General features: G+C 41.7%; 1 protein-coding gene across 2 annotated transcripts; it reads right to left on the bottom strand.

Moving 5' to 3' along the window:
* Positions 1–8,126: 8,126 nt before the first annotated feature.
* Positions 8,127–20,516, bottom strand: LOC104475458 (cytochrome P450 2K6). Of its 2 annotated transcripts, none has more exons than XM_086744389.1 (9): positions 20,173–20,516; positions 18,196–18,358; positions 14,434–14,583; positions 13,989–14,149; positions 11,500–11,673; positions 10,748–10,889; positions 9,870–10,054; positions 9,528–9,669; positions 8,127–9,336 (listed from the first exon to the last, which is right to left on the bottom strand). In XM_086744389.1, the coding sequence occupies exons 1-9, from the start codon at positions 20,356–20,358 to the stop codon at positions 9,149–9,151; spliced, it is 1,491 nt and encodes a 496-aa protein (XP_086600515.1). In that variant the 5' UTR covers positions 20,359–20,516; the 3' UTR covers positions 8,127–9,148. The 2 variants fall into 2 exon arrangements, with proteins under 2 accessions (XP_086600515.1, XP_086600516.1); XM_086744390.1 differs by having other exon boundaries at positions 18,196–18,283.
* Positions 20,517–26,750: the final 6,234 nt, after the last annotated feature.

The following is a 26,750-nucleotide window of genomic DNA, read 5'->3' as shown; positions in this document are numbered from 1 at the left end:
ACAATGCAGACTAAACCACTACTTACTTGCCTAGGCATGGGTGTCTAATCCAGCTTCAGACATCTTAGGATTTTTGAGACATCTTCTTGATGTTCAAAGGATCAATGGGAGACCAACACCAACACTCTTCTGGGCTACCCACTGGACACCAGCTGTCATAAATCATCTCAACACTCAGGATCAAGACAGCTGAATTAAGTCACAGAGGCACATATAGATGAATTCAGATGCCTAAATTTGTCTGAATTTGTAGCTGAATCCTGTCAGATGCATGTGCTTTTAATTAACAGCATATGTCTTGAGGTACTGCTAACAAAGTAGTGTGGGAAGAGCAGCTCTGGAAGTTTTTCTTGCTGGAGGTCACAATTTTTTTTGCTAATCAAGGCAATTGCTTCTAAAGGACATTCATAATTTTTAGTATTTCTATTGGTTCCTGGAATTGTATAAGTTACTGGTTTGAATGACCTCTTCCAGCACCTTGCAGAAAAAAACTTTAAAATGTGAGGACTCAAGTTTCACAGGGCATCTGGTCCAGTACTCTGATTCTTTTTTACATTTTTAGAATAATTAGACTTTGTTATTTAGTCAGTGTTTGTTATCTTTCCATGCTACAGCATGTCTATTTACCAGTATATCCCCAGAGAAAGGAGAACAATGATGCACTGGCGGTACTCTAGGCATAATTTGTGAGCAATTTGTTACTGTCCTGGAGACTACTTTCACCACACCACACCAGTGATATCCAGGAACGAAATTTTTGTGAATTTACACGAATGAGTTTTTATGAAATTTTCCATTAGGCAAGGACAACGCGTATTTTATGAAATAGAATATGCCTTGAGCAAGCCAAGTTACTTTGTATAAACAATGCATACCCTGCTAACGACTATACCCTTGAAGAGAAACTGAAAGACTGATAAAAAAGAAACATCTTGCCCCAGAAGATGCCGAAAGTTTTATGGTTGTCAAAGGAGCATGAAGTAAGTAAGGATCTATGTGGGAAAGAGAACCAATTGTCCTGGTTCTGGCTAGGATAGGGTTAATATTCATCTGAGCTGGGTGGAGAACTGGAGCTGGTGGCCCCTATGGCTGGGGCACCCAGCTGGGATAGTTAACTAATTAGCTAACAGCTGAGGTTAATTTACCCAAAGTAGCCAGAGGGCTATTCCATCCCATCTGACATCATGCTCAGTGTATAAGAGAGGAGGGTGCTAAGGAGCGTCTTCTGCTACTTGGAAGAAACTGTGTGTGGAGGTTTGTTGTAAGGCATTATACTGTATTTGTTTTCCGTCACTGTTTTGTTTTCTTCTGTTATTGCTGTTAAGTTTTTTTTTTTTTTTGTGCTATCTCAACCCATGTGTTTTTGCTTTTTTTTTTTTTTTTGGTTCACCAATTCTCCCCTCTGTCCCCCTGGAGGGTTGCGGGGGGGAGAGTGAGAGAGAGACTGTGTAGTCTGGTCCCAATCACGGCTGAACTACGACACCAAGATAAGCAAAGAGTAACATAGCAGACATGGCCCTGAAAGAGCAGGATGGTGCTGTAAATCTGCCAAAACAAACTCCAAGATAGGCTTAAGGAGAGCAAACCTGCTGAAGAAGCCCAAACAGATAAGGAGAAACCTGGAGCATGAAAATGTATTAAACTAAGGGGATGCATATCCTTGCAGGTGCGTAATATTGATAGAAGATGTGAATGGTCAACAAAATTCCACTAATTAGCGTCCTTAAAGTGAACTTTCCCATTATAATATGAAAACCACACTTCTCCTGCTAAAATCACCCCCTCCTCGGATAAAGATGCCTACTGACCGAGCATGCGTCTTAAATTTAAGAAGTATCGTATCTTTAAATGAATGTAAGAAAAGAACTAACCAATTGTAGTTAAGTAGGTGTGAGCAAAAGGCGGAACTGTTATTCTGAATTGTATAAATATGTAATGCAATTGTAACCAGGTGTCTAGCTTTGTGGATTTTTCACCTAGCACCCATCTCTGTGCAGAAATGAAATAAATAAATACCTCTGCTTGGTGTGTAAGGTTGGTGTACTGCACACTGGGTAAACGAACGCAGATTTGGGAGAACACCAGTGCCTTCTGCCGGTGGCAAAATAGAGCAATAAGCATCGTGCTATGCAAGCTCATCCAAAAAGCCTGGATCTCAGCTTGAGAAGTGTACCAAAATCAGATCTCCACTGGAAAATAGAACAGTGGGAGGCTCGTTGTACCACCCTGGCATTTAACTTTGATCCAGAAAGACATGATACTTTCTGTTACACCTATGTATGTCCAAAACTGTCTTTGGATCCATCTGGATCCAAAATCGGATTGGATAAAGCCCTGAGCAGTCTGGTCTGACTTCACAGCTGATTCTTTGACCTCCTTCAGTCCCTTCCAGTCTGAGTTATCCTGTGGTCCTGTGAGCCCGTGAATCTATCAGCATTCCTGTTTTGCAGCACAGTTTCACCTCTTGGGTTTGAATGGGTGTGACTGGAAGTAGGATGTGACTGTGAAGTGGACGCGTGTCTACAGGTGCTGCTTTTCGGTGATGTTGCTATGTATCTCTAGTATTTTGTGGATGTCTCTGTGCAAACACGTACCAGCCACTGCTGGTAAGGTTCCTCACAGACCTGAATTAAATACTTAATGGGAACTATTAAGAATCAGCCTTAAGCTTGCGTTTATCTACTGAACTGGAACAGGCTGTGATTGCAACACCTCCCAGGTCTAGAATAAAAGGAGTCCTTTTTTTTTTTTTTTTTTTTTTTTTTTGTGAAAGGAGATTAACTAAAGCCTGAATAAGAACTCATTTTTGGCAGGCCTGTCTGGCAAAGGAAGGAGAGCAGAAAGGTGGAGGACAAAGGCAGAACAAAAAGTCCAGGTGGTGGAAAGGGACCCCGTAAAGCTGTGTAGATTTGTTCCTGGATTTCTCTGGGAAACAGAGCGAAAGAGAGAGACAAGCCACAGAGGGAAGGGAAAGAAGATCTGAGGGGATAACCTGTTGGAGAAACAAGGTTAGGTTGGTCTCTGTACTTGAGAGAATGAGCCACAAGCTTTAGGGGAAGGACCTTAGAGAACAAGCCTACAGAAAGGCTCTGAAGGGACTGGGGAGGAAACATGGGTATGTTCATTGTATTTTCTACTTTTTTTTTTGTTCTGATACTGACAGTAAAGGTGTCCTTAGTCCTGTATGAAAGCTGACTAACTGGATCCATTGCTGGATCCATTGCTGTGAAGGTTTAATGCAAACAGCATATTCCCAGGAGGTGTATTATAGAAAGCAAGAGAGGAAAAATGCATTCACAGAGATTCAAGTAAAAAAGTAGATTGGTTAATACTGAAGAGACTGTTTCTTCCTTCAAGGTTTGCCTGTCCTCTAGGCTACTGGCTTGACTTATGTCAATACTGTCACTCAGATCTCCTTTGAATATGGACTAGAGGCATAGCAGTGGCATATTGCTGACCAACCAGCTGCCAGGGAGCCTCCGAACAGCAGCTGTCAAACGGCTGAAAATTCAAAAAATGAGAGTTCTGACTTCATGTCGTTTCAAAGCTTCACACGATATCCAACTGATTGGCTTGCTAGTTTTCTTCCTTACATCCTTTGGCATCACTAACATTGTGATCTAATGGGTTGACTAACAACCACCCAGGTGAGTTGAGAAAGGTTAGTAGTTTAAGGACATAGACCTTTGGAAGGGCCAGAGTAATACAGGGCTGGATGCCTGCAGGTCTGTGAGACAGTGATGCTTGACCTGTTCATGGGCTAATTCCAGGTTAACTTGACTTGCAGTGTATACATGCCAGGATGATATTAATGGAAGGTACCTATCATGGCTAAATCCATGCCTGGAGCAGAGTAGGAGGCACGTGTCCTTTTAGGGCATAAAGGATTTTGAATTATCATAAGGTCTTGGAATAAAAATTATAATTTTTTTTTTAAAGGAGGGCACAAAGGTGAATTGAGACATTTCCTTTCGCTAATATTCAAATATTACATTATTATTTTAGCTTTCTGAGTTTCGTACTGCGTTAAATATAAAAATGTCACTTGTAAGTGTAGTGCCATTTGAAAGACAGTATGTGTATTTGAGTCACTTATACAGAGTTGGGAGATTTGATTTCAGAAAACCAAGCTACAATTCTACTTCATCAATTTTAAAAAAGTGAATATGTTTTTTGAGCAAAGTAGAGATTCCTGACAGAAGGGAACTATTGGCATACAATAGAGAATTTCTGCAAGACCATAGAAAAGTGACAATTACAGGGAACAATAGTGCTTTGTAAGTGTGTGAGCAGGTGCACAGATGTATACCCTCCTGATTCAAAGGCCAATCTGGGTTTACGGCAGCCTAGTATTTTAGGATAATTGAATATATAAACATTATAATCGTTGTCTTTCTCAAGTCCAGGTAAATTCTGCTATTGCCTTTGACAGGGCCAGATGTCTGCCTCTAGATTCCATCTCACTCAGCCTAATTGGACCATTTTTAGGGTGCCTAGGCAAATAAATATCCTAGCAGAAATAGCACGGTGAGTTCTGACAAGACTGTTGACTTTTTGGTTGAAAACCCTCAATGTGTGGGAACTCGCTGAAGCACTGATACAAGCTTTACTACTTTTGTCTTCTTGCCTTTAGAAAAATGTTAATAATAAGAACTTGAAATTCTCATAGAAGTGGGTTTATCTTCTCCATCCACTCCTAGACGTATCATCAGTTAATAGAAGAGCATGAGGAGCCATCTGCCATGTGAGGAGAAGACGACTTATCTTTCACCAAAGGAAAAGTAACATACTGGGGTCTACAGACCCAGTACTGGAGCAGGCTGTGACCACAGTATAGACGTTTTGATGCCCTTGCAACAGATTCTCACAGAGGCAGACATGATCTTGTGCCTCGCTATAAATCCTTCTTTTCTGGTCATGCTTTGTGTATTCAAAATAATATAAATTCTTCATAAGTGGGATGATCCCTTTTAGTTGCCAAAAACATTTTTAGAGATAAAACAGAAATTATATGGCAGTGTGATAAAAGGGCATCAACAGTAAAGAGAATGAATTATGCAGTATTTGAATTTTTCCTATTGCACTTTTAGGTGGAGTTTGGTTTAATACATGTAATTCTGCACCTGGGTTGAAGTTTGGGCAGCGAGCACTACTACAAATGCTCGTTAACAGCATGGTAGGACAGTAGGAAGAAAAATAAGGTTTACACTAGCAACGCCTAGGAGGGCCCCGTCAGATCTGTGATGAGCAGGTTTACGATGATGTGTAAAGACTTTGGTTTGGGGCAAATTCTATCTGCAATGTCTATTCCAGAAACTTTCTATTTTTCACAGCCAGCAGAAGAGTCAATATCCTGATTTTGGCTGGGATGGAGCTGATTTTCTTCCCAGTAGCTACTGTGTTTTTGGATTTACTATGGGATTTGGTATGTGAAGAAGTTGATAATGCACTGATGTTATTAGTTGTTGCTGAAAAGACCAAGGGCTTTTTTCAGTTTCCCAGGTTTTGCTAAGGTGCAGATGCAGGAGGCTGGGAGGGGTACAGCTTTGGCATACTGGCCAAACAAAGTATGCTCAGTATTTTAAGGGGGTGTTGGCCTGTGGGCAGCTCACTCTCTTGCTCTTTCCCTTGCTGTTCCGGGTCATTCCAGGTTTGCTTTCGGTTTCATTCCTTGATCGCTGCTCAGGATATGCTGTGTCGGTTGTCAGGTGGTAAGAAATTGTGCATCACTCATTTTGTATATTTTATTATCCCTATATTTTATATTATTACCATTTTCCTTTGCTGTCCTAGTAAACTGTCTTTGTCTCAACCCACAAGTTTTCCTTTCTTCCCAATTCTGTTCCCCCTCCCACTGGGGAGGGAAAGGCTGAGGAAACAGCTGCATGGTACTAGATTGCTGACTGGGCTTAAACTACGACAGTCAGGACAAGCAATAAGCACATACAAAAGAGGTGACCATCATCACGCTTGGTGAGGGAAGGGTCCCCTATGCATGCCACAGTGATTGCTCAGTAAACAATGATGGTCTTTACACCAGCAGTCAGCCGATGAGCCCTGATGTGTCTGGGTGGCACCCTGAGGGTGCTGGACACGAACCAAGAGTTCTGCTCGACTCCCAAGCTGCCCAAAGCAGATGTGGAGGCTTGAAGCGGTGCCAATCTAGGGCTACTTTGGCTCTCAGTCAATTTTAACTTCCTTTTACTGTTGCCAGGAGGTGGGAGCCCTCTGCCAGCTGGAATTTGCAGACAGTGTTTACGCAATGTTTAACAGCAAGTCAGAAGGATCATTACAAAAGCACCAGCTATTTGCCACAGGTGCATGCTTTATTTACTGAAGTTATCCAGTTATTCAGTTACGGAATATTCAGGAAACATCTTAATGACCCGTTGGACTCAGATCAACTTGGCTGAAGGTTTTTTCTGAGAAGTGATCTGCTCTAACAGGTACACAACTTTTATTTCTTTGCATATAGTAGGCTGTGTCAGATACATCTATATTTGTGAAATAAATTTTCATGGCTGTTTGACTTACTTGTAGCATTGAAAGCATTTAATCTTTGGAAGAAAGTCAACAGAAAATGGCAGGGAAATGAGAGAGAGAGAAATAATGATTAAAAATTGAACTGCCACTTTGCAGATGCAAGTGTGATGTGGTGGAAGGAGAGTTTCTTTTTCTTCTCAGGGTGAGGAACAGTCAGTCAGCTGGTGTGTCTGACAGTAGTGTGCCCAAACTGTCCCAGGTAACTGGGCAGACCGACAGACTAAGTACTCTTGTAATTGTAACTATGGGCCTTTTTGGTGAATATTAGATATGACTGAATGTCTTTTTTCTAGGACAACTGGGTTCTGTCCTATTCTGAAATGTGTTGATCTCTCCTGGAGAAGTTACAGCCTCCCTCCATGACAGTGTTCATCCTGCTCATCTTGCAAACATCAAGCAAATGTGCCACAACTCAGCAACAATCTGGCATTGCTCTCTCTCAGATGACGTCCACCTCCTTCTGAATTAGTAAATGCCTAGAAATGGAGATTTAGCCTCTCCAGGGCTGGTGGCAACTACTGGCAAGAAATAGTGTAAAGAACAGGGGCCTGTTTTGCTCATGAAAAAATAATTCCTTTTCATAATTTTGTTTCCAAACCCCTAAGTGAACAAACAGTGTTTAAACTGAGTAGGTTTTTTATGAAGTATTAGAGATTAAGAAATCCATTTTGATGTGGTTCTGTCTTTGAAGATAAATATGTGGAAAAGCCTCCAATAGCAGGTTAATGGAGGTCATGTGAATCAATACGTACGAAGACGGTTACATAAGATTAGCTGTTTTGTACATACAGAAACACTCTCTCAGGAAAACAGTGCAATTGTATCACCTTCCACCTCTTCATGCACTGTGATTGTACTTTTGATTATCACATTCCTTCTATGGTTTCAGAATCTTTATTTATAGGACAATACAATACTTCTTGTTACACTGGATTTCTTACTTTGACTGTTCTGCATTGCTTTCTGGTCTGTCCTCTACTGGAAGTGGGGGCAACTGTGTATTGTTTAAAATGGCCAGGCTGAAGGATGGATTTGGAGACATCTATAAATGTTCACAAAAAGTGGGGAAAAAATAGACTCCTGCTGCCATTGCACTTGTACAATACTCTGTGGTCACAGGAGTGTGTGGATTTATGTATTAGAAGAAAAAGGCTATCAAATCATAGGCCAGATCCTAAAACAAAAGGCCAGTTTGCTTTGTTGTGTTCAGATCTAAAATGTACACTCCAGGGGCAGGAAAAACCAGAAATTTTGCAGCAGTTTTGTAAAGAACAGAAAGAGCTCCATGTTGCCAAAGTTTTCACCTGCGCTTGCTCTGCAACCTGGACTGGAAAGTAGGAAAGACATGAGTTTTAAGTCTTTGCCTCCTGAAATTTGGAAACAAATAAAAATGTCAGGCTAGATTTCCTTTCTATCCCACACCTTTGTGAGTCTGGAAGCTAAAATAAACAGATTTAAATGAGAAGTTTACTACTCCTTAGTAAAAATTTTCCTTGAAATTAAAAGGAAACTATTACATTAGAAGAATTCAAGATGAGGGCAGATTTGCTCCTGAAAATTAATAAAAGATGCAACCATTCATATAATTTTTGGATGGTCATTTTATTTTCACTTTTGAATCTTTAAACATTAGTCTCTAGTCATAGACATTTGAAGTATCTAGATTATCTGAAAGGTGAACACAGGGTTTATATGGCACAGGACCTGTCCCATCAGCCTGGCAACTGGAGGCCAAGCAAAAGATCTGAGGGTATCTAAAATGTTGCTAGAGGCTTGAGGTTAAAGCAACTGAATTCTTCGCCATATATCAACTTAAAAGTGGATTGAATCTCCTCATAATTATTTAATTATTTATAGCTTAATTATTGGAATCTTATTTGGGTAAGGAGACAAAGGCATACGAAGAAGTATTGATATGAAACACTCCAAACCAAAGGAATGAGATCAAGTGAAAGAGAATGTTCAGAGGGGTGTCTCCTTTGAGAAGAAGGAATGAATGTCTTGCTTCAACATCTACTCTCATAAGAAATGGCTGGATAGGGAATATTGTCCTTCTAATGTCAAGTAAAATAGCCAACCTAGGAAAAGCTGAGCTTTGAGACATATCACAGAGAGTCAGCACTGATTATTTCCCAGGCAGAAGCAGGGACTGAATGCTCCTGAAGAGGGTAAGGATTAGGGAAAAGAGCAAAGGCGAGAAGCTCCAGTGAGGTATTGGGGAACATCAGTTTATCCAACCCAGCTTCAAGCCCATCTGCTTGCCAAGATCAAACAACCCTTCTGTTCTGTAGACCTAAAGCTCTGACAATTCCACATTCACCACAGAGGCTCTGCAGTTCTTATCTTTAAGTAGGATAGTACAGGCTAGGCACAGCTTCATGGTCCATATGTCTCTTTGGAGAAACCTGGACTTAGGAGCATTTCTAGGGGACATGCTTTCAACAAACACACATTACCAAGTGAAAATTGAAGGAAGAATGTGAAAGCTGAGGGCCTGTGTTATTTAGCTCAGATTAGTTGATCTAATAGATTGATCCATCAGTCATGAAATGTCATGAAAAAGTAACTTAAACATTTTTAAAACAAACTGACACTGGTTAGAGCTCTAGGAACGTATTACAGCACACATTTTATAGGGTTTGGGGATGACGTTAAATGAAATGGCAGGGCTGAGGTCCAGGTCTGAGACAGAAACGCCAGGGGGAGGGTGGAAGGTGAACCTCTGCAGCAGACTGGTGAAGAAGAGGAAGAGCTCCATTTTGGCAAGAGTCTCTCCAGCACAGATCCTTCGCCCTGGAACAAAATACAGAACAATCATAAGAGAGTGAGAATCCAGAAGACTTGAAATGTCATATCCTAGCTATGTGTACAGAGCACAGTAGCTCTAGATGTCTATTGAGTACAAGAATAATCTGAAAGAGAGGATACTTTGTTTTCAGAGGTATGATAACAAAGCCATGCAGTAAATCGAAAAGAAAAGGCACCTGCTGAAAAAGGCATGAAAGCATCTTTCTTCACAAATTTTCCATTGGAGTCAAGGAAGTGCTCAGGATAGAACATGTCTGGTTTCTCCCACTGTGATTTGTCTTGCAGGACAGAGGTCAGTAAGGGGATGATGTAGGTGCCCTGCAAAATAAGATAGTGGAATGAATCCATGGACAAATATTGTGGTGGCAATAATGGCAATAAGACTTCAAAACTGTCAGCCTGGAGAAAGGTTATTCTGACTGCTGTTAAGTGGCTTCATTAGAGAGTTTGTGTTCATCACATTAACCAAGTTTAAGAAAGAAGAAATCCTAAAGGAAACAATCCTGTAGGCATCTCACCTTGGGAATGAAATAGCCTTTGAAAGTCACATCTGCAGCTGTCTCATGAGGTAAATCCAATGGCAGAATATTAGCGAACCTCTGAATTTCATGGATGACAGCATCGGTATATGGCATCTTAGCTCGATGCTCGATCCGTGGGGGGTTTGACCCTATCACTTTCTCAATCTCTTCTTGGACCTTTCCTGAGGGAAGAATCAACTGTAAGAAAGAGACAAGGACTCATTTGTCCCTGAGACATACTGTGTGTTACTGATGTAAAGTATAAAAGATCTTGAATGAAAACCATAAATTCTCCTAAAATCTTTTTTTTTTCCATTTAGAAATAATGAGAGGTGGACAGAACTAGTGTTTGATTATTTCTTTTCCAGTAAGAAACCTAAAGACTTCTACCTAAAGTTTCTTGCTTTGACAAAGATATGTCTCAAAAACCTCACTTGACGGCTTACAGCCCTGTAGCATAAATGGAACGCAGATGTCAGACAAAGAACAATTCCATGAATCTTCTCAGGCATTTAAAGCCTCAGTACAGTCCATTTAACATCTGCACAGGCCCTTGGTTTATCAACAGCCTGTTTTTGAGGGAAATGTGGAACGATTTCAATGGCCAACACAGGACAGCTCTCTTCTTTTTAATTAATGTGATTTTACTGAGCAAAGGACCTGGCCCATAGGAACTCTGTTTATAATTTACTGGTAGGATGACTGGTGTGCCCCTCACTGGGTCTGAATCACAGGGCACAGTGATATCTAGATAATAATTACCTGGAAATTTTGGCTTTTTGTAACTTAGTGTATAACAGATATGTTAACCTTCCAGGTTCCCATTCGATTCCTAATGCACTGAGTGTGGCAGCATCTGTCACAAAACCACTTACTCTGAATTTCAGGGTACTTTAGCATCAGCAGAAAGCTCCAGTTTAGTGTGGTGGAAATTGTCTCAACACCAGCAGTAAACAAATTGCTCACCAAACTTAGCAAGTTGCCATTATGGAAATACCCATTGGTAGTGGATTTCTCCTGAAAGAAGTGGTTGAGATAAAAGGATGAAAACTTAAAACTTTCCATGTGAAAATGTGATGCATGTAGATAAATATTTACTACAAAATACATCTTAGATTAAAAAAAAAAAAGTGAAAGACAAAGAAGAGCTTTGAGCTTGTTCCTGGAGAAGACTGTTGACATGGGTTTTAAGTTATGCATGGACTCTGCTCTTGCTGGGGCCAGCTGCGGAGAGAGCTGGTTTCTCTATGAAGAAGGTACACTAGATACATCAGAGACTTCAAATAAGGATCCCGGTAAAGCCTACGTAGCACTTTTGTTCTGTCATACACTACGTTTTCGAAAGAGCCAGAAGGTCTAGGGTAACAGAGACAGCAAATAACAAGACACAACCTCTGTAAATATATTGATGCAGTATGAACAAAAGCATAAATATGTTTGCTGATTAAAAGGATTTGGAACTGCAACTGAGTGAAATATCTATTCAACTCTAATGGTTCACTATATGTGTTTTGTCAAAGATAGATTCCCTAAAGGAATACAGTTATAATTACAAGGACTGAAAGGAAATTGTGACTGTGTTCATGTAACCATAAAAGTTGGAATAAATTAGAAAAGATACAGTTACCTCCTGCTGTTTAACGAGGAAAGCATCAATAAAACTTCTTTGGTCATTTTTATCCAGGGTTTTGAGATGTTCTACAAAAGTAGCTTGTATATATGCATGGAATTCATCTCTGTTTTGAAGAAGACCCTTGTTAGCCCTCAGGAGGAATCCAAGGTGTGGGAAGATGTTGTACATCTACAAGAGTGAAAGATGTTAGAGAGAATTTACCAGACAGAGGTCTGAAAACACTACAGAAACAAATTAATATTATTGTGCGCTTTTTGCAGATACAAAGACTAAGACTTAGAGGCATAGAATCATAGAATGGTTTGGCTTGGAAGGGACCTTAAAGATCATCCAGTTACAATCCCCTGCCCTGGGCACAGACACCTTCCACTAGACCAGGTCACTCAAAGCCCCATCCAACCTGGCCTTGATCACTTCCAGGGATGGGGCATCCACAGCTTCTGTGGGCAACCTGTTCCAGTGCCTCACCACCCTCATAGTGAATAATTTCTTCCTTATGTCTAATCTAAATCTACTTATCATCAGTATTTTGTACTTTAGAACATGAAAAAGTGACTGGACAAATTCATGGTAGAAAATCATAGAATCATAGAATGGTTTGGGTTGGAAGGGACCTTCAAAGGTCATCTAGTCCAACCCCCCTGCAAGGAGCAGGGACAGCCCTGACTAGATCAGGTTGATCCATCAAGGACCACTGAACATACAGAAAACTGTGCTGGTTTTGGGTAGGGGGGCTACAGGGGCAGCTTCTGTGAGAAGCTGCTAAAAGTTTCCTCTGTCTGATGGATCTGACTGGGTCTAGGGCAGAGCCGCCACTGGCCAGGGCCAAACTGATATGCGACAGTGATAATGTATTTAAGAAGGAGGAAATAATAAAAAAAAAAAGAATTAGAAGTGAAGAAGCAGGAGTAGGGGCAGAGAGGGGGAGGCGTGAGCTTCATGCACTTGTAGCCCTCACCCTCTGACCTCCTGCTGGGCGGCCGTCTGGGCCTGACTCGGCCCGGCCCGGATGCAAGAAGTGGAGAGGAGATGAGATGTGAAGAGAACCTGAAAGGTGTCTGTTTGCTGGCTGTGAATAATTTCTTGTGAGAGAAATGGCTGCAGAAACCAAGGTCAGTGAAGAAGGAGAGGGAGCAGTAATGCAGCTCCTGGCCAGAATTCCCCTGCAGCCTGTGGTGATGACTATGGTGGAGCAGGCTGTCTCCCTGCAGCCCATGGAGGTCCATGGAGGAGCAGAGATCCCCCTGCAGCCCATGGAGGACCCCATGTCAGGGCAGGCAGATGCCTGAAGGAGGCTGTGGCCAGTGGAGGGCCCGCTGGAAGAGGTGTTCCAGAGGGACTGCACCCCTTGGAAAATGACAGTGGAGCAGTTTCATGAAGGACTGTGGCCTGTGGGAGGGACCCCACGAATGTGAGGAGTTCTTCCCCCGAGGAGGAAGGAACGGCAGAAAACAAGAAAACAACATGTGATGAACTAACCGCAACTCTTATTCCCTATTTCTGCCCTGTGCCACTTGGGAGGGGGAAGGAGGTGGAGATTATTGAAAATGAAGTTAAGCCTGGGAAGAGAGGAGAAATGAGTGGAAGTTGTTTTTGTGCTCTCTCATTATCCTGCTTTGTTTTTATTAATAATAAATTGAAATAGTTTTCCCCAAGTCAAGTTTGTTTTGCTCTTAACGGTAACTTGAATGATCTCTCTCTGTTTTTATCTCAAACCTTGAGTTTTTTGTTATTTCTCCCTGATTCCCTTGGTGAGCGGGAAGTGAACGAGAGACTGTGTAGCTTGGTCCCAAGCAGGGCTGAACTACGACAAAAACTCTCAGCCCCAAATCACTATTTTGCAGTAGTAGTGTCGATGTCAGACTCAAACACCTGCAACTTCCATCAGGCAGATGGAAATGTTGGCCAGCAACTTTTAAAATTGTTTTAGCCAGCTCTTCCACCAACTTATTTTTCTGTTTCAAAGCCTGAAGTAACAGAGGTGAATCTGTTGTGTGACAGCGTTGCATGCGAGTATCAGAGAGTATTTATTATTCGTTGGGACATTTCAGTGTACTAGAAGCATGGTTAAAATAAATTTTGTATCAGGGCTTCTTGTACAGCTACACCACACACTGTATAGCTTCTCTTTGCCCCATATTCTGAGAGCTTACTGTTTTGCCTGGTCACTTTATACGTGTGAATCATATTTTTGAGGAATGCTGAGCTTCCTGGTCATGCACTATGTGGTCTGACTTTTTGAGTCCAGATTTAGCAGTCTTCAAACTATAGGCTAAGTGTGTTTTTGAGAGACTGAGGGTTTTTTGTTGGCTTTAAGATTCCCAGAGGGTCTCCCAAGCTTTGTTTTGCCCGATAAAGTGCTTGTAAACCTATTATCTCTCAGAGTCTCAGATTTTTCTCTTTAATAGCAACAACTGACTAGCAGTATTACTAGGTTCCTATGGCATCCAGTGGAACAGAAACATAATTTTTTTTTTCATTACCGTAACCAAAGGTCTCCCAGCAAGCCTCATGCTTTCATTGGTCAAATTTTGAAGTCTCACAAATCTGGAGTCTTTGTAGTCAAATCGTTTTCCAAGTAATATTGACACAATTATGTTAGCAACCGCTGCATTAATTATTTTACTAGCATCAAAGGGCTTTCCTATACAATGAATAAAATAATATATTACATTGTGGCAAGAGATGTAATTTGTAGATATAAATGTAATGCTAATTATTGCTATTTACTTCTTATGATTTATTACTATTACTGATTATTATACAATGTTAGAATAGCATGCCAAGACACAAAAATGCCAGAGCAGCCAAATTAATCAAATTGATACAATATAAAGTACATCTTTAAAAGACCTTGACTTATGATTGGCAAGCCTCTGAGTACTTGAACAAAACCTTAGAGGTTTGAAGAATCAATCATCTACTCACCTTCTTGTGACTGAATGATGTCTGCCAGATACCCATACTCCTCCACAATGCGGTCCTCAATGGCCCTTTTTCCCATTCCAAAGTCTCGTAAGGTTGTCAGAGTAAATCTTCGCATCACCTTCCAGTTTTCACCATGAGCAAAAACAATCCCTGACACAAAGAGAACATTTCAAGGTGGCAGAAGATTTTAAATAATGAATTTGTAGACAATAGGGGAGCTTATTGATGAAGCCTTCTTACTCCAGCCACAGAAGGCATTGTGCTCGCAGGCTCTCATCCTGCTGGGAGACTTCAACCACCCCAACATCTATGGGAAAAGTAGCACGGAGAGCTATAGGCAATCCAGAAGACTCCTGGAATACATTAAGGATAACTTGTTAAGTCAGATAATAGATAACTTATCCCCTATCCTATCAGAGGGGATCTGATACTGGACCTGATGGTCACCAACACAAGTGAGTTCATCAGTGACGTCAAGATTGGAGGCAGCCTGGGCTCCAGTGGTCACTCATTGGTGGAGTTCACAGACCTGAGGGATATGGGTCAGGCAAAGAGTAAAGTCAGGACCCTGAATTTTAGGAAAGTAAACTTCCAGCTCTTCAAGGACTGAACCAGCAGGATGCCCTGGGAAACTGCCTTCAGGGACAAGGTCACAGAACAGAGCTGGCAGATCTTTAAGGATGCTTTCCATAGAGTGCAAGAGCTCTCTATCCCCAGGTGTAAGAAATCAGGCAAGGAAGGCAAGAGACCCAAATGGATGCGTCAAGACCTGGTGGTCAAACCAAAGGTCAAGAAGGAAACCCATAGGCAGTGGAAGCCGGGACAAGTATCCTGGGAAGAGTATAGGGATGCTGCTTGGTTGTGTAGTGATGGGATCAGGAAGGCCAAGGCACAGCTGGAGCTGAACTTGGCAAGGAATCCAAAGAATAATAAGGGCTTCTACAGGTATGTCAGCCAGAAAAGGAGGGTCAAAGAAAGTGATGATGAGCAAGACTGGCAAACTGGTAACAACGCACAAGGAGAAGGCTGAGGTACTCAACACATTTTTTTGCCTCAGTCTTCACTGGCAATGTCTCTTTCCACACCTCTCCAGTGGATGGACTGCAAGACGGGGACTGGGAGAACAAAGTCCCTCCCACTGTAAGAGAAGATCAGGGTCGTGACTACCTGAGGAACCTGAACATACATAAGTCTATGGGACCTTACAGGATACATCCAAGAGGCCTGAGGGAACAGGCTGATGTCGTAGCCAAGTCACTCTCCATGATATTTGAAAAGTCATGGTAGTCAGGTGAAGTTCCTGGTAGCTGGAAAAGGGGAAACATTGCACCCATTTTTAAAAAGGGTAGAAAGAAGCATGTTGGGAACTACAACCAGTCACTCTTACCACTGTGCCTGAGAAGATGGGGGAACAGATCCTCCTAGAAGCTCTGCTAAGGCACATGGAGGACAGGGAGGTGATTTGAGACAGCCAGCATAGTTTCACAAAGGGCAAGTCCTGCCTGACCAACCTAGTGGCCTTCTATGATGAAGTGACTACATCAGTGGATGAGGGAAGAACTATGGATGTCATCTATCTGAACTTCTGTAAGGCCTTTGACACAGTCCCCCACAACATCCTTCCCTCTAAATTGAAGAGAGATGGATTTGCTGGGTGGACTGTTCAGTGTATGAGGAATTGGTTGGATGGTCACATCCAGAGAGTAGTGGTCAATGGCTCAATGTCCTAGTGGAGACTGGTGACAAGTGGTGTCCCTCAGGCATCCATATTTGGATCAGTGCCGTTAATTATCTTCATCAATGACAGAGACAATGGGATCAAGTGCACTCTGCACAAGTTTGCAGATGACATCAAGCTGAGTGGTACAGTTGACACACCTGAGGGACAAGATGCTGTCCAGAGGGACCTGGAAAAGCTTGAGAAGTGGGCTCATGTAAACCTTATGAAGTTCAACAAGGCCAAGTGCCAGCTCCTGCACCTGGGTTGGGGCAACCCCCAGTATCAATAGAGGTTGAGAGAAGAAGGCATTGAGCGCAGCCCTGCTGAGAAGGACTTGGGGGTACTGGTGGATGAAAATCTGTACATAAACTGACAATATGCAGATCAGAAAGCCAATCATATCCTAGGCTGCATGAAAAGAAGCATGGCCAGCAGGTTGAGGGAGATGATAATCCCTCTCTACTCTGCTCTGGTGAGACCCCACCTGCAGCACTGCGTCCAGCTCTGGAGCCCCCAACATAAGAAGGATTTGGACCTGCTGGAGTAAGTCCAGAGGAGGCCACGAAGATGATCAGAGGGCTGGAGCACCTCTCCTGTGAGGACAGGCTGAGAGATTTGGGGCTGTTCAGCCTGGAGAAGAGGAGGCTCCAGGGAGACCTAATAGTGGCCTTCTAGTACCTAAAGGGAACTTATACCAAAGCTGGGGAGAAACTCTACAATAAGGCCTGTTTCAAAAGGACAAGGGGTAATGGCTTTAGAATTGAGGGAGGCAGATTCAGACTTGATATAAGGAACATTTTTTTTACAACGAGGGTGGTGGAACACTGTCCAATGTTGCCCAGAGAGGTGGTGGATGCCCCATCCCTGGAAACATTCAAGGCCAGGTTGGACGGGGCTCTGAGCAACCTGATCTGGTTGGAGATGTCCCTGCTCCTTGCAAGGAGGTTGGACTAGATGGCCTTTAAAGGTCCCTTCCAACCCAAAGTATTCTGATTCTAGGAAATAATGTAGATATTTAGTAGCAATTACTTTTAAAACCAGCTAAACTACATTTAACTGAGGAAAAAACAAACAGTATTTTCAGGCCTCAACAATAGATATATTGCACAAAAAAAAAAAAGGAGGATAAACCATTTAAGAGGCGTTTAATCAAATCTTAAGAATAATATATATCTCTGAGAGACACTTGTCATTGAAAGAGAGAGGACATTAGAAATTCAAGTTCAAACTGCTGCTCATCATACTTTGGAAGTGGAATTGAACTGAGCTCTCATGTCTCTGGTGATTGCAAGAGAAACCTGACTAGATACAAAAGTCTTCAAAATTTAGGTTTTCACTGGAATTTTTACACCATGTAGCTAACTACTTTAGTTATATTTTTTTTTCAAAGGAAAGAATAAGATGTAAAGAAAGCTTACATGCAATAAAGTGATCAAAAGAGCAACTGTTAAAATGTTTGCGGAATTATTCCTGAATTTGTCCAAAGGTCTTTGGAAATGTAAATATGAAACTCTCAAGCAAAATTAGAATGAAGTTTGGGTGTGACACTCTCATTTGGAAACCCAGCTCATTATACAGTATTTCCCTGATTAAAATAAATCCCCAGTTCTGTATGTTTTCCATTCTATTATCACATTCAGATTTTAAAAGTACTGTTCACCGTTTGAAATGGGAAGGCACAGTATAATACTCATTTCAGGAAGAGGAGGTTCTATTACAAGCCCAATGGATGTCCAGAACCATACCATGAGAGCTAGAAATGCCTTTCCTGGCATGCATGTCCCTGTTCTAGATGCTGAAAGCATGACACTATCCATTATCTGTTGCTGTGGTTATTGGTAGAGTTATGGTTGGTTTATTGTCGCTGTCAGTAGTTTCAAATGTGAACAAACCCATTGAAGTAAATGGAATTGCTCCCTATTTCCAATGTCTTATCATGTCTCTGATCCAAGGTGATGTGCCAGCCTCTGCTTATTCTGTAGGAAAAAAAAGAAAGTGTTTTGAATAAGTCAAGCTGATGAAGAAAAAGAAAAGAAACTCACCATTTCCTCTAGTCAAATCTTCAAAGACTGGGATTTTAGGTCTCTCTGCAAATGCGTCTGCATGGTTTATGAGAGCTTCCTTCACTGTCTCATACCCAGAAAGCACCACTATTTTCCTTAGCCCCATCTGAACACTGAAGACTGGACCATATAATTTTGACAGCTGTCGGAAGAAGATAACAGTGATTTACAGCTTTTACAGCTTACAAAGAAATTCACTGCCCTTTCAGTGCTGCTTATTTTCCTGTCCTGCCTCTAGGTTACTAAAATGTTAAGCATTTTGCTAAGTACAGAGAAAGAGAATTGATTCAAATAATGTGAATGTGCCAGACGTTATGATGGCTAATGACTAAATGACAGAGTCAAGAGTGGAGTCCTGTTCTTCTAAACTGAGTAGAAAAGTTAACAGCTGAAACCTCAAATCAGTCAAGGGTTGTGCTGACAGCTCTGTCTTCCCTCAGCAACCCCTGTAAACTAAATTTTTGACTCATGTTTTCACACTGATCTCTGTGTTATTGTGTTTCTTTTGTTTACAGGCTAAATCTATTCAAACCTTTGCTACCATTATTGTACAAAAATCCCAATGTGATTCTGAGCCAGGATCTAGCGTTAGGTAAATCCTCACTTTTTGTATATGGCTACATCCACCATGAATCTGTCTTACAGACAATGTTTGGCCTAAACTGACATCTTTTTAGCTTGTACAGGCGGATTTATTTTCACATAACTCCATGTTCCTGACTCTCCTGACAAGAGGAGGGGGTTTGCCTGATTGCATTTATTTTCTAGTGTGTTTGCACAGAAAAAAAAACAGAAGGCAACAATTTACCATTGATATGCAAAATGTTCGGTGACTGGTAAGGAAGTCCAGCTAGCTGTATGAAATAACATAGCAGTAGTGACATGTGTCTGAATCAAGAGTAGCTTCTTTGACGATGATACTGTTATCCCATACTGCTGTAGCTGTGGTAGAACATGATCTTTTCAAAGGATGATCTCCAGTAAGGGCTTTCCAATCCTTGCAATGCTGATTGCATATGGTGTCCAGTTGCATTGGCACACCAAGTATTTGTGAATTTTAAACCTTGAGCTAGCCAGCCTTCTCCATTAGAATGGATTAATTGGAATTACAACAGAGATATGTCTGTCCTGTTGGACTGAAAAGAGATGGAGCTTGCTTTTGCCAACCCGGTTAGGTTGCATTGGATAGCTACAGATGATTTTCCAGGTATTGCATCTGAGCAGTCTTTTGATTTGTGGGTGTGACACACATACAGATATGTAGGTGCAAATATCCCTTTAAAAATAATCAGCAAGGAGGACATATGTGATTTCAGTGTCAAAGTAGAAAAACCTCTAAGAAAAGACTAGGTTCATAGAAGTCTTGTGACTCAGGATCAGGAAAGTCCTGCAATAAACCAGGTAAAGAAGCAGTAGGAACAACCAAAAGTATTTATCACTTTGCTTTGCTTACAGCTTTGTTGTGTATTCTGGCAACAGTTGGTCCTGAATATTAAGAGCATGTAGTTACGTGCAGCTTTTGAGGAGGAAAGGAGGAAAGGGTAGTGAGAAGGACTACTAAATCAGTGAAGGTAGGAGACTGCAGTCACCACCCCAGACATGTGAATCAGTGGAAGGTGAAGGGAGTTATGCCATATATCAAAATCACTCCCTATTCAGTTACCTTTTTCACAAAATTACAACAAAAATAAGGTGAACACTTGTGGTTAATTTGAATGTTGTTTAAGGCTGAAACCTAGATGAGTTAAGTTGCAGTGAATGGGGAAAGTATTACAGTAAAGAACAAATTGTGCTGTATTCAAAGTTTTCTGCTCAAATAGTAACTGCCTGTCCCTTGCTAAGGGTCGTCTCCGGAGGCAACACTTCAGGTGCGATAGAAGAAACTCTCTGACATCTTGGACTGTGGGTCTTGGTGATATATAAAATTATGGGACTGATATAAAAGGTAATGACTACCTGTAGGTAAGTCCTGTAGGGTCTCTTCAAATCAAACAAATGCAGATTTCCAATGATAGGTAATGCTCTTGGTCCGGGGGGAAAATTCTTTCTCCGGTGGGTATTCCAGAAACCTCCCATTTTCAAAATAGATAGAAAAGCGAGGATGAACACTAAAACAATGGAAGTGCAGCTGCTCCAGTCCATCTCTAGTCAGCCAAGTGTTTGCTACAGAAGAGAAAAGAGAAAATCTGGACCCTGGATCACTGTCTTCCTGAAAAAAATTTCCCTTGGGAGATGCTTGTACTAGTCCGTAAACCTCCTTCCTAGTGAGGGCTACGTTTTTTTTTTGTGGTCGGTGATTGGTTTTGTTCTCGTCCCCTGTGCTTGCTAATGAATCCTCAGTATGGTATGGAGGCAAGTAAATATTTACTAGCCAAGTGAGTGTGACTGGGTGAGCGTATAGCTCACTGTCCAAGAATTAAAGTCCAAGAACATGGAGGACCAAAGGTCATCAACCTGGTGTTTCGTATAAAAGTCAGAAACTCTGCATGGTCTTCAGGTTATTAGTTAATCAGTAATCTGAAGAGCATGCAGAGTTTATGACTTTTATTTTATTATTTTCATCATGATACCCTGAGAACTTAAATCATAATGCCAGTGCCCAAGTGATTAATGCACAGGGATTTTTTTTTTTTAAAGTGCTTAGGACTTGGTATAACTTTGCTTCCATTGAATTCATTGGGAATTTCAAATCACAGAACCACAGAATATCTGTTCCAGGAAAGAATGGTTAAGGTTGGAAAGGACGTCTGGAGGTCGTATGGTCCAATGCCCCTGCTCTGTCTTTGTATCCTTCCTCCAAGTGTTTATACACACTGATAAGATCCCCCTGAGGCTTCTCTCCTCTAGGCTAAATAGTCACAGCTTTCTCAGCCTTTCTTCATATAAAAGATGCTCTAATCCCTTCAGTATCTTTGCTGAACTCTTTCCGATATGACAATATCTCTTTTTTTTACTGGCAATCTCAGAACTGGACAGAGCACTACATTTCCATTTCATTATGGAAATATCCATTGGCCTTTCCATTCTCCTAGATATACGAAACAATAATAATATCAGTTGAATAAAGAGTCAAGAAGACACTTTTTCATTGGAGAACAGGGAAAAGTTTTCATATGCAGCCCTCAGGGAGGAGTTAACCATAAAAGATAAGAAAATTTTGAGGGGAACACTTGAGAAACCTGCGCTAAGTATTGAGATAGTCCAAGTGCTTGGACTGTCTGTGCTGCCCACAAAAAATGCACACTCAAGTCAACAAGGATCTTCAGCTAGGTAACGTCAGTGATGACAGGAGTGTTTTGGAAAACAGCTTGCAGTCACTGAGGCCACCCAAGTAATTCAATCATTTACTTCAGCATTTTTCTGCCCATGCATCTTTGAGCAGAGCATGATGATGAGAGTGCCTAGTAGGGATTCTCCAAGGGTAAAATCCAAAATAGGAACTTCTGCCATTTCTTTGAGGTGAACTCATATCTCTGTATGTGTAGAAGTGGTGCCATTAATGTTTGAAACACTTTCTGACAGGACATCACACTCTGCTTGAATTTTCATCTTCTCAGCTAAGTCTTTGCTGAAAGACAATGGATTTGGTCAGCCTTCTTCCTGTAGGATTACTGTTTATACTAATTCTCCTGCTGATTCTGAAAAGACAACATGTCTGGAAGAGCCACACAAGAGAAAACTTCCCTCCAGGGCCCAGGCTTTACCTATCATTGGAAATCAGCACATGACGGACCTGAAGAGACCTTACTTGACGATGCTAGAGGTAACTTCTGTTGCTCCTTTTCTTAGAGCTCTCTATCTAAGGCAGTCACTGACTCCCCAGAAGGGATACAAACTTTTCTCTGGACAGATAGATGGAAACACTACAGAATTAATTCTCCAGCAATAACTGCTCTTCCTATCACATGGTCTTGCATCTGTGCAGAGGAATTGACTTCTAGCTACATCATCAAGAGAATTGACTCATTTCTATGGAACACTGAAAATGCTAGGGCTTTCCAGGTGAGGATAACTAGAAGAGAGGGGCTCTGCATCCCTTGTTCCTAGAAGAATTTCCACCAGGGATTGCTGAAACACTTAGGGAGGAGACCAGACCTTTCTGGAGGCTGAGCCAACAGGGAACTGGCAGAAAGAAGCTTCTTGATCCTCTCCCTTCATCCATATGGTGAAGGAGGAACTTTCCTGGTTTCCCAAAGCAAAGAAGGAAACAAACAAACACCGCTTATTGTTTCATATCTGGTGTATGAGAGTCAGATAGTGTATGATTTTTGTGGTCCTGTAACTGCACCACTCCTCAAAGACAGGAATGGCAAATCTAAGAGTTTCAGACAATTCTTGTGACCTGATGTACTAGTAACTTGAAAACTGGTCTCTGTCTGGGTTGAGGGACATTTCCAACATATCCTCTATGAGTTCTCGTCTTCTTAATCAAAAGTCTGTGTGGTGAAGACAGTTACCTCATTACTCAAAATGGAGCTGTTCTTAACATTCTTTCTTGGATTTCATCCCAATGTGAGCCATGCAATCTATTACTGCCTGGTTGTGGCTGCAGCTCTTGCACCTTGCCACTAAAGGCAGTAACTCCAGATGCACCTAAAGGCATAACTCTAGGCTATTTAAGAGTTGTTACTCAGATTTGTATACCAAGGACTGAACAGGTTTTGCCACTATTACTAAGAAATTCACTTTCCGTTTATCTCTTCAAAAGAATATGAGGCCAAGCCTGGCTGCTCTTCAGCCTTTCCTTTAGCCCCTCTAAAAGACTGTTACTCAAATACCTAACAGAGGATTAGAGACTCCATTGTAAATCTTTTTCTTCATGAAAGCTCCAACATTTATATGACAAATTCTCCAGATTTTGGACAGTGATTTAAAGGCCAATGCCAAGCAGGAAAGAGAACATTAAACTTGCTGAAAACCAAGTATTTTGAGCTTGCTGAAAATCATCTGGTTTTTATGTCCCGTTTCGTCTCACTAGCTATCCAAAACGTACGGCCTAATCTTCAGCATTCAAGTGGGACTAAGGAAAATAGTGGTGCTATCAGGATACAACACAGTGAAGGAAGCTCTGGCGAACCAGGTGGATGCATTTACAAGGAGACCTAAAATACAAGTTTTTGAAGAGACAGAAAAAGGAGAAGGTGAGTGTGCTGTTCTGTTCCACATACAACTGCTTTCTGCAATGAAGGATGAGACTTTCTCTGTAGAGAGGGGAATGCAGAACTCACATTGTTTTGCTAAACGTGAGGCAATGGAAAAGAGGTGGAAATTGAACAATGTGTGGTGATATCTATCAAGGATAAGGAGAGCTGATACTCTTAATTTACACATAAACACATAATTTGGAGGTCTGAATCTGCAGCTGAGTCTTCCCTTAGAGATGACATGTGGAGGAGCTGACACTGGGGGATCTCCTGACCTCTTCTCACAAAGGCCACCCCTGCAGCCACCCAACTACAAAAGCCTTGCCACATAAACCCAATACAAGCTGTCAGCAAAGTGTCTATTACATCAGCAGCACTATCTCCAAATTCTCCTTGTGCGGTTGATATAATTGAATTCTCATTTTAAATTTTCCAGTTCAATTCACATTTGAGAATGTCTCCCTTTAAGAGAGAACAAACAATAATCCAAATCCTTTAGTTTCCTTCCCCAGAGGGAGTTCACTCTTGTTCTGAGTTCTGGTGCAGATTTCACCCTCCACAGGTGTTACACACGGAAACGGATCTTTTGATTGCTGTATATATTGATAGGATCTGTGGAAGTAGGAACATGAGAAATTGTCTTCTGACAGAAAAGCAAGGGTGAACACATCTGGATCTTGTGACCAGCTCTGAGTAACCAATGTGCTGTTAAATGTCAATGTATCTGCAAATGTTTTCTTTCCTCATTAGGGACAGTTTCTTGAACAAGATTCTGAACAAGAACAAGAAAGCATGATAGGTGCAAGGAGAGTAAATAGCAGCACCAGCTTGACAGAAAAATCTCTGAAGATGCCACTGAAAATTACCTGCAGCTTTCTGAGTGTGTATGGGAGTGGGACTACTCTGGCCAAGTGGGGAGATTTTCCAAACAGACACCCATATTTGAGGTTTCATTTACTCTCTACCACCTACAAAAGAGCATAGGTGCTCTTGGCAGAGGATGCATGTCACCTAAGGGAGACATCTAAGGTTAATGAGCACACCCATCATCCCAGGTGATGTCCAAGAGCCACAAATTCAAGTCGTTGTTCTAAACAAAGCTGAATGAAAGTCCTCATGTCTCAGGGCACACCAGACACCTCATGAACATGACTGCTTTCCTCAGAGATTTCTCCTGACATGTCTTTTCTGTCTCATTTCATTCTATGTGGGGACAAAACATGTCTTGAGAGTTTGACAGGTTTTCTGCCAGCACTCATCTTTACCAGGATTCAGGGTAGACAAGGAATCTTTGCTGTCATAATGAAATTTCTATTTCTGTGTTGTTATTTTCCATTTCAGGAGTTGTGTTTTCTGATGGAGAAAACTGGAAAGTGATACAAATATTTACTCTTACAACCTGATTAGACTTTGGAATGGGCAAAAAGGCCATAGAGGATCATGTTGTAGAAGAGTACGAATGCCTGTCAGACACCAGGCATCTGAGTCACAGAAAGGTGGGGGGATTCTTACCTTCATAAAACTCTGATTTTTCTTAAGCGTCCTACAAAAATGTCGCGGATGAAGGAAAAAGAGTCTCTGAACTCATTCAGAGATCTACCTTTCTCCAGTGTCTATGCTCTGAAGAGTTTGGTCAGATGTTTTGTCAGACACACAGTGTCTGCCTGCCCCCACGTGGGGTCCTCCACTTGCTGCAGGTGGATCTCTGCTCCTCCATGGACCTCCATGGGCTGCAGGGGGACAGCTGGCCTCACCATGGGCTGCACCACGGGCTGCAGGGGAATCTCTGCCGGGAGCAGCGTTACTCCTCCCCCTCCTTCTTCACTGACCTTGGCGTCTGCAGCCGTTCCTCTCACAAGAAAATCTTCACAACCGGCTCAGGCAGACGCCTCTCAGGTTCTCTTCACATCTCATCTCCTCTCCACTTCTTGCAGCTGGGCTGGGCTGAGTCGGGCCCAGTTGGCTGCCCGGTGCGAGGCCAGAGGGTGAGGGCTGCAAGTCTCATGCCTCCCCCTCTCTGACCCCACTTCTGCTTTTTCACTCCTTTTTTTCTTGATTGTTCTCCTTCTTAAATATATTATCACAGAGGCATTATCTCTGTCATCAGTTGGTTTGGCCTTGGCCAGTGGCCATACTTGCCTTCAGCCTCTGGTCTGTCAAAGTGTCTTTAGGGATGTGCAAACTCTTAGATAGGGGAACCTTTTTTTTTTACTTTTTAAGTATTGTGAACATCAGAGTGGACCTTGAGAAGATGTATTTGTGGACCTTCCACAGATGTATTTGTAATCTGTCTTCCGGTTGTTAAAGTCATATACTACTCACATGGTTTCAGCCATCTAAAGTATAGTTTCCCAGGCTGAGCTAGACTTAGAATCATAGAATCATAGAATAGTTTGGGTTGGAAGGGACCATTAAAGGCCATCCAGTCCAACCTCCCTGCAAGGAACAGGGACATCTCCAATCAGGTCAGGTTGCTCAGAGCCTCGTCCAACCTGGCCTGGAATGTTTCCAGGGATGGGGCATTCACCACCTCTCTGGCCAACGTGTACCAGTGTTTCATCATCCTTATTTTGAAAAAATTCTTCCTTATTATCTAGTCTGAATCTACCTTCTTTTAGCTTAAAACCATTACTCCTCGTCCTATCACTACAGGCCCCTTGTCTTATCACTACAGGCCCTACTTCTACGGTCCCTCTTTGTCAAAATGGAAACAAAGAATTTCCTGAAAATGATAGCTAGCTTAGGTGGAATAAATCTCCATGTAAAGGGATCCCTCTACCTACTCTGTTTTTTGAAATAACCTGAAGGACTTATTTCTCTGGGGCAGTAATCTTCTGAAAAAAAGGCAGGGGACAATAATGAGTACTCAGTGGATGAGGGTCTGGGCTACTATGGAAAGATTACAAGGAGAAATGGAGAAAAAAAACTACATAGTTTTTTCCCTTTTTTTTTTGTTTTAAAGAACTAAAGATAACTAATGAGGGCAAAATTCTGAAAGATTTACTCACAGCAAGTGGTACTTTCTCACTCAAGTATTCATTTGTGGCCAACACTTACAACCACTGAAATTACCTCACAGCTGTAGGTGAATGAAAGACCCTCTGAATCTCCATGCAGGATTTTGAGAGGTGAGCTTCTTGTACTGAGGATAAGATTTTTACAGTCTATCTACATATGGAATTTTTCTCAAGTACTTCAACATTTTGTGCTTGTAAATTATACACAAAATACTTCTAAACTCTTTACACGTGCAACATTGTTAAATGCCTTCTCAGTTTTTAGAAAAATGATCGTGTGAAAACTTTGAAAAGATAAAAGATGTCTTTTAGCCAACAAAGTAGAAAAGAGTCAGTAGTTGTGTATCTGCAAAAGAGCATATCTGAACGAAAG

The sequence above is a fragment of the Chlamydotis macqueenii genome, chromosome 3 (genome assembly GCF_036417535.1).
Source record: "Chlamydotis macqueenii isolate bChlMac1 chromosome 3, bChlMac1.mat, whole genome shotgun sequence".
In the NCBI taxonomy this organism is placed as follows: Eukaryota; Metazoa; Chordata; class Aves; order Otidiformes; family Otididae; genus Chlamydotis; species Chlamydotis macqueenii.
This window is presented reverse-complemented; position numbering and strand designations above follow the sequence as displayed.

Excerpts from the sequence above, each read along its gene's own strand:
- LOC104475458 (XM_086744389.1), bottom strand. The coding sequence starts at position 20,358 with ATGGACTGGAGCAGCTGCACTTCCATTGTTTTAGTGTTCATCCTCGCT. Across the intron at positions 9,670-9,869 it reads AAGGCTATTTCATTCCCAAG|GGCACCTACATCATCCCCTT; the intron begins GTGAGATGCCTA and ends CTTATTTTGCAG. Across the intron at positions 9,337-9,527 it reads TTTCATGCCTTTTTCAGCAG|GGCGAAGGATCTGTGCTGGA; the intron begins GTGCCTTTTCTT and ends ATTTTGTTCCAG.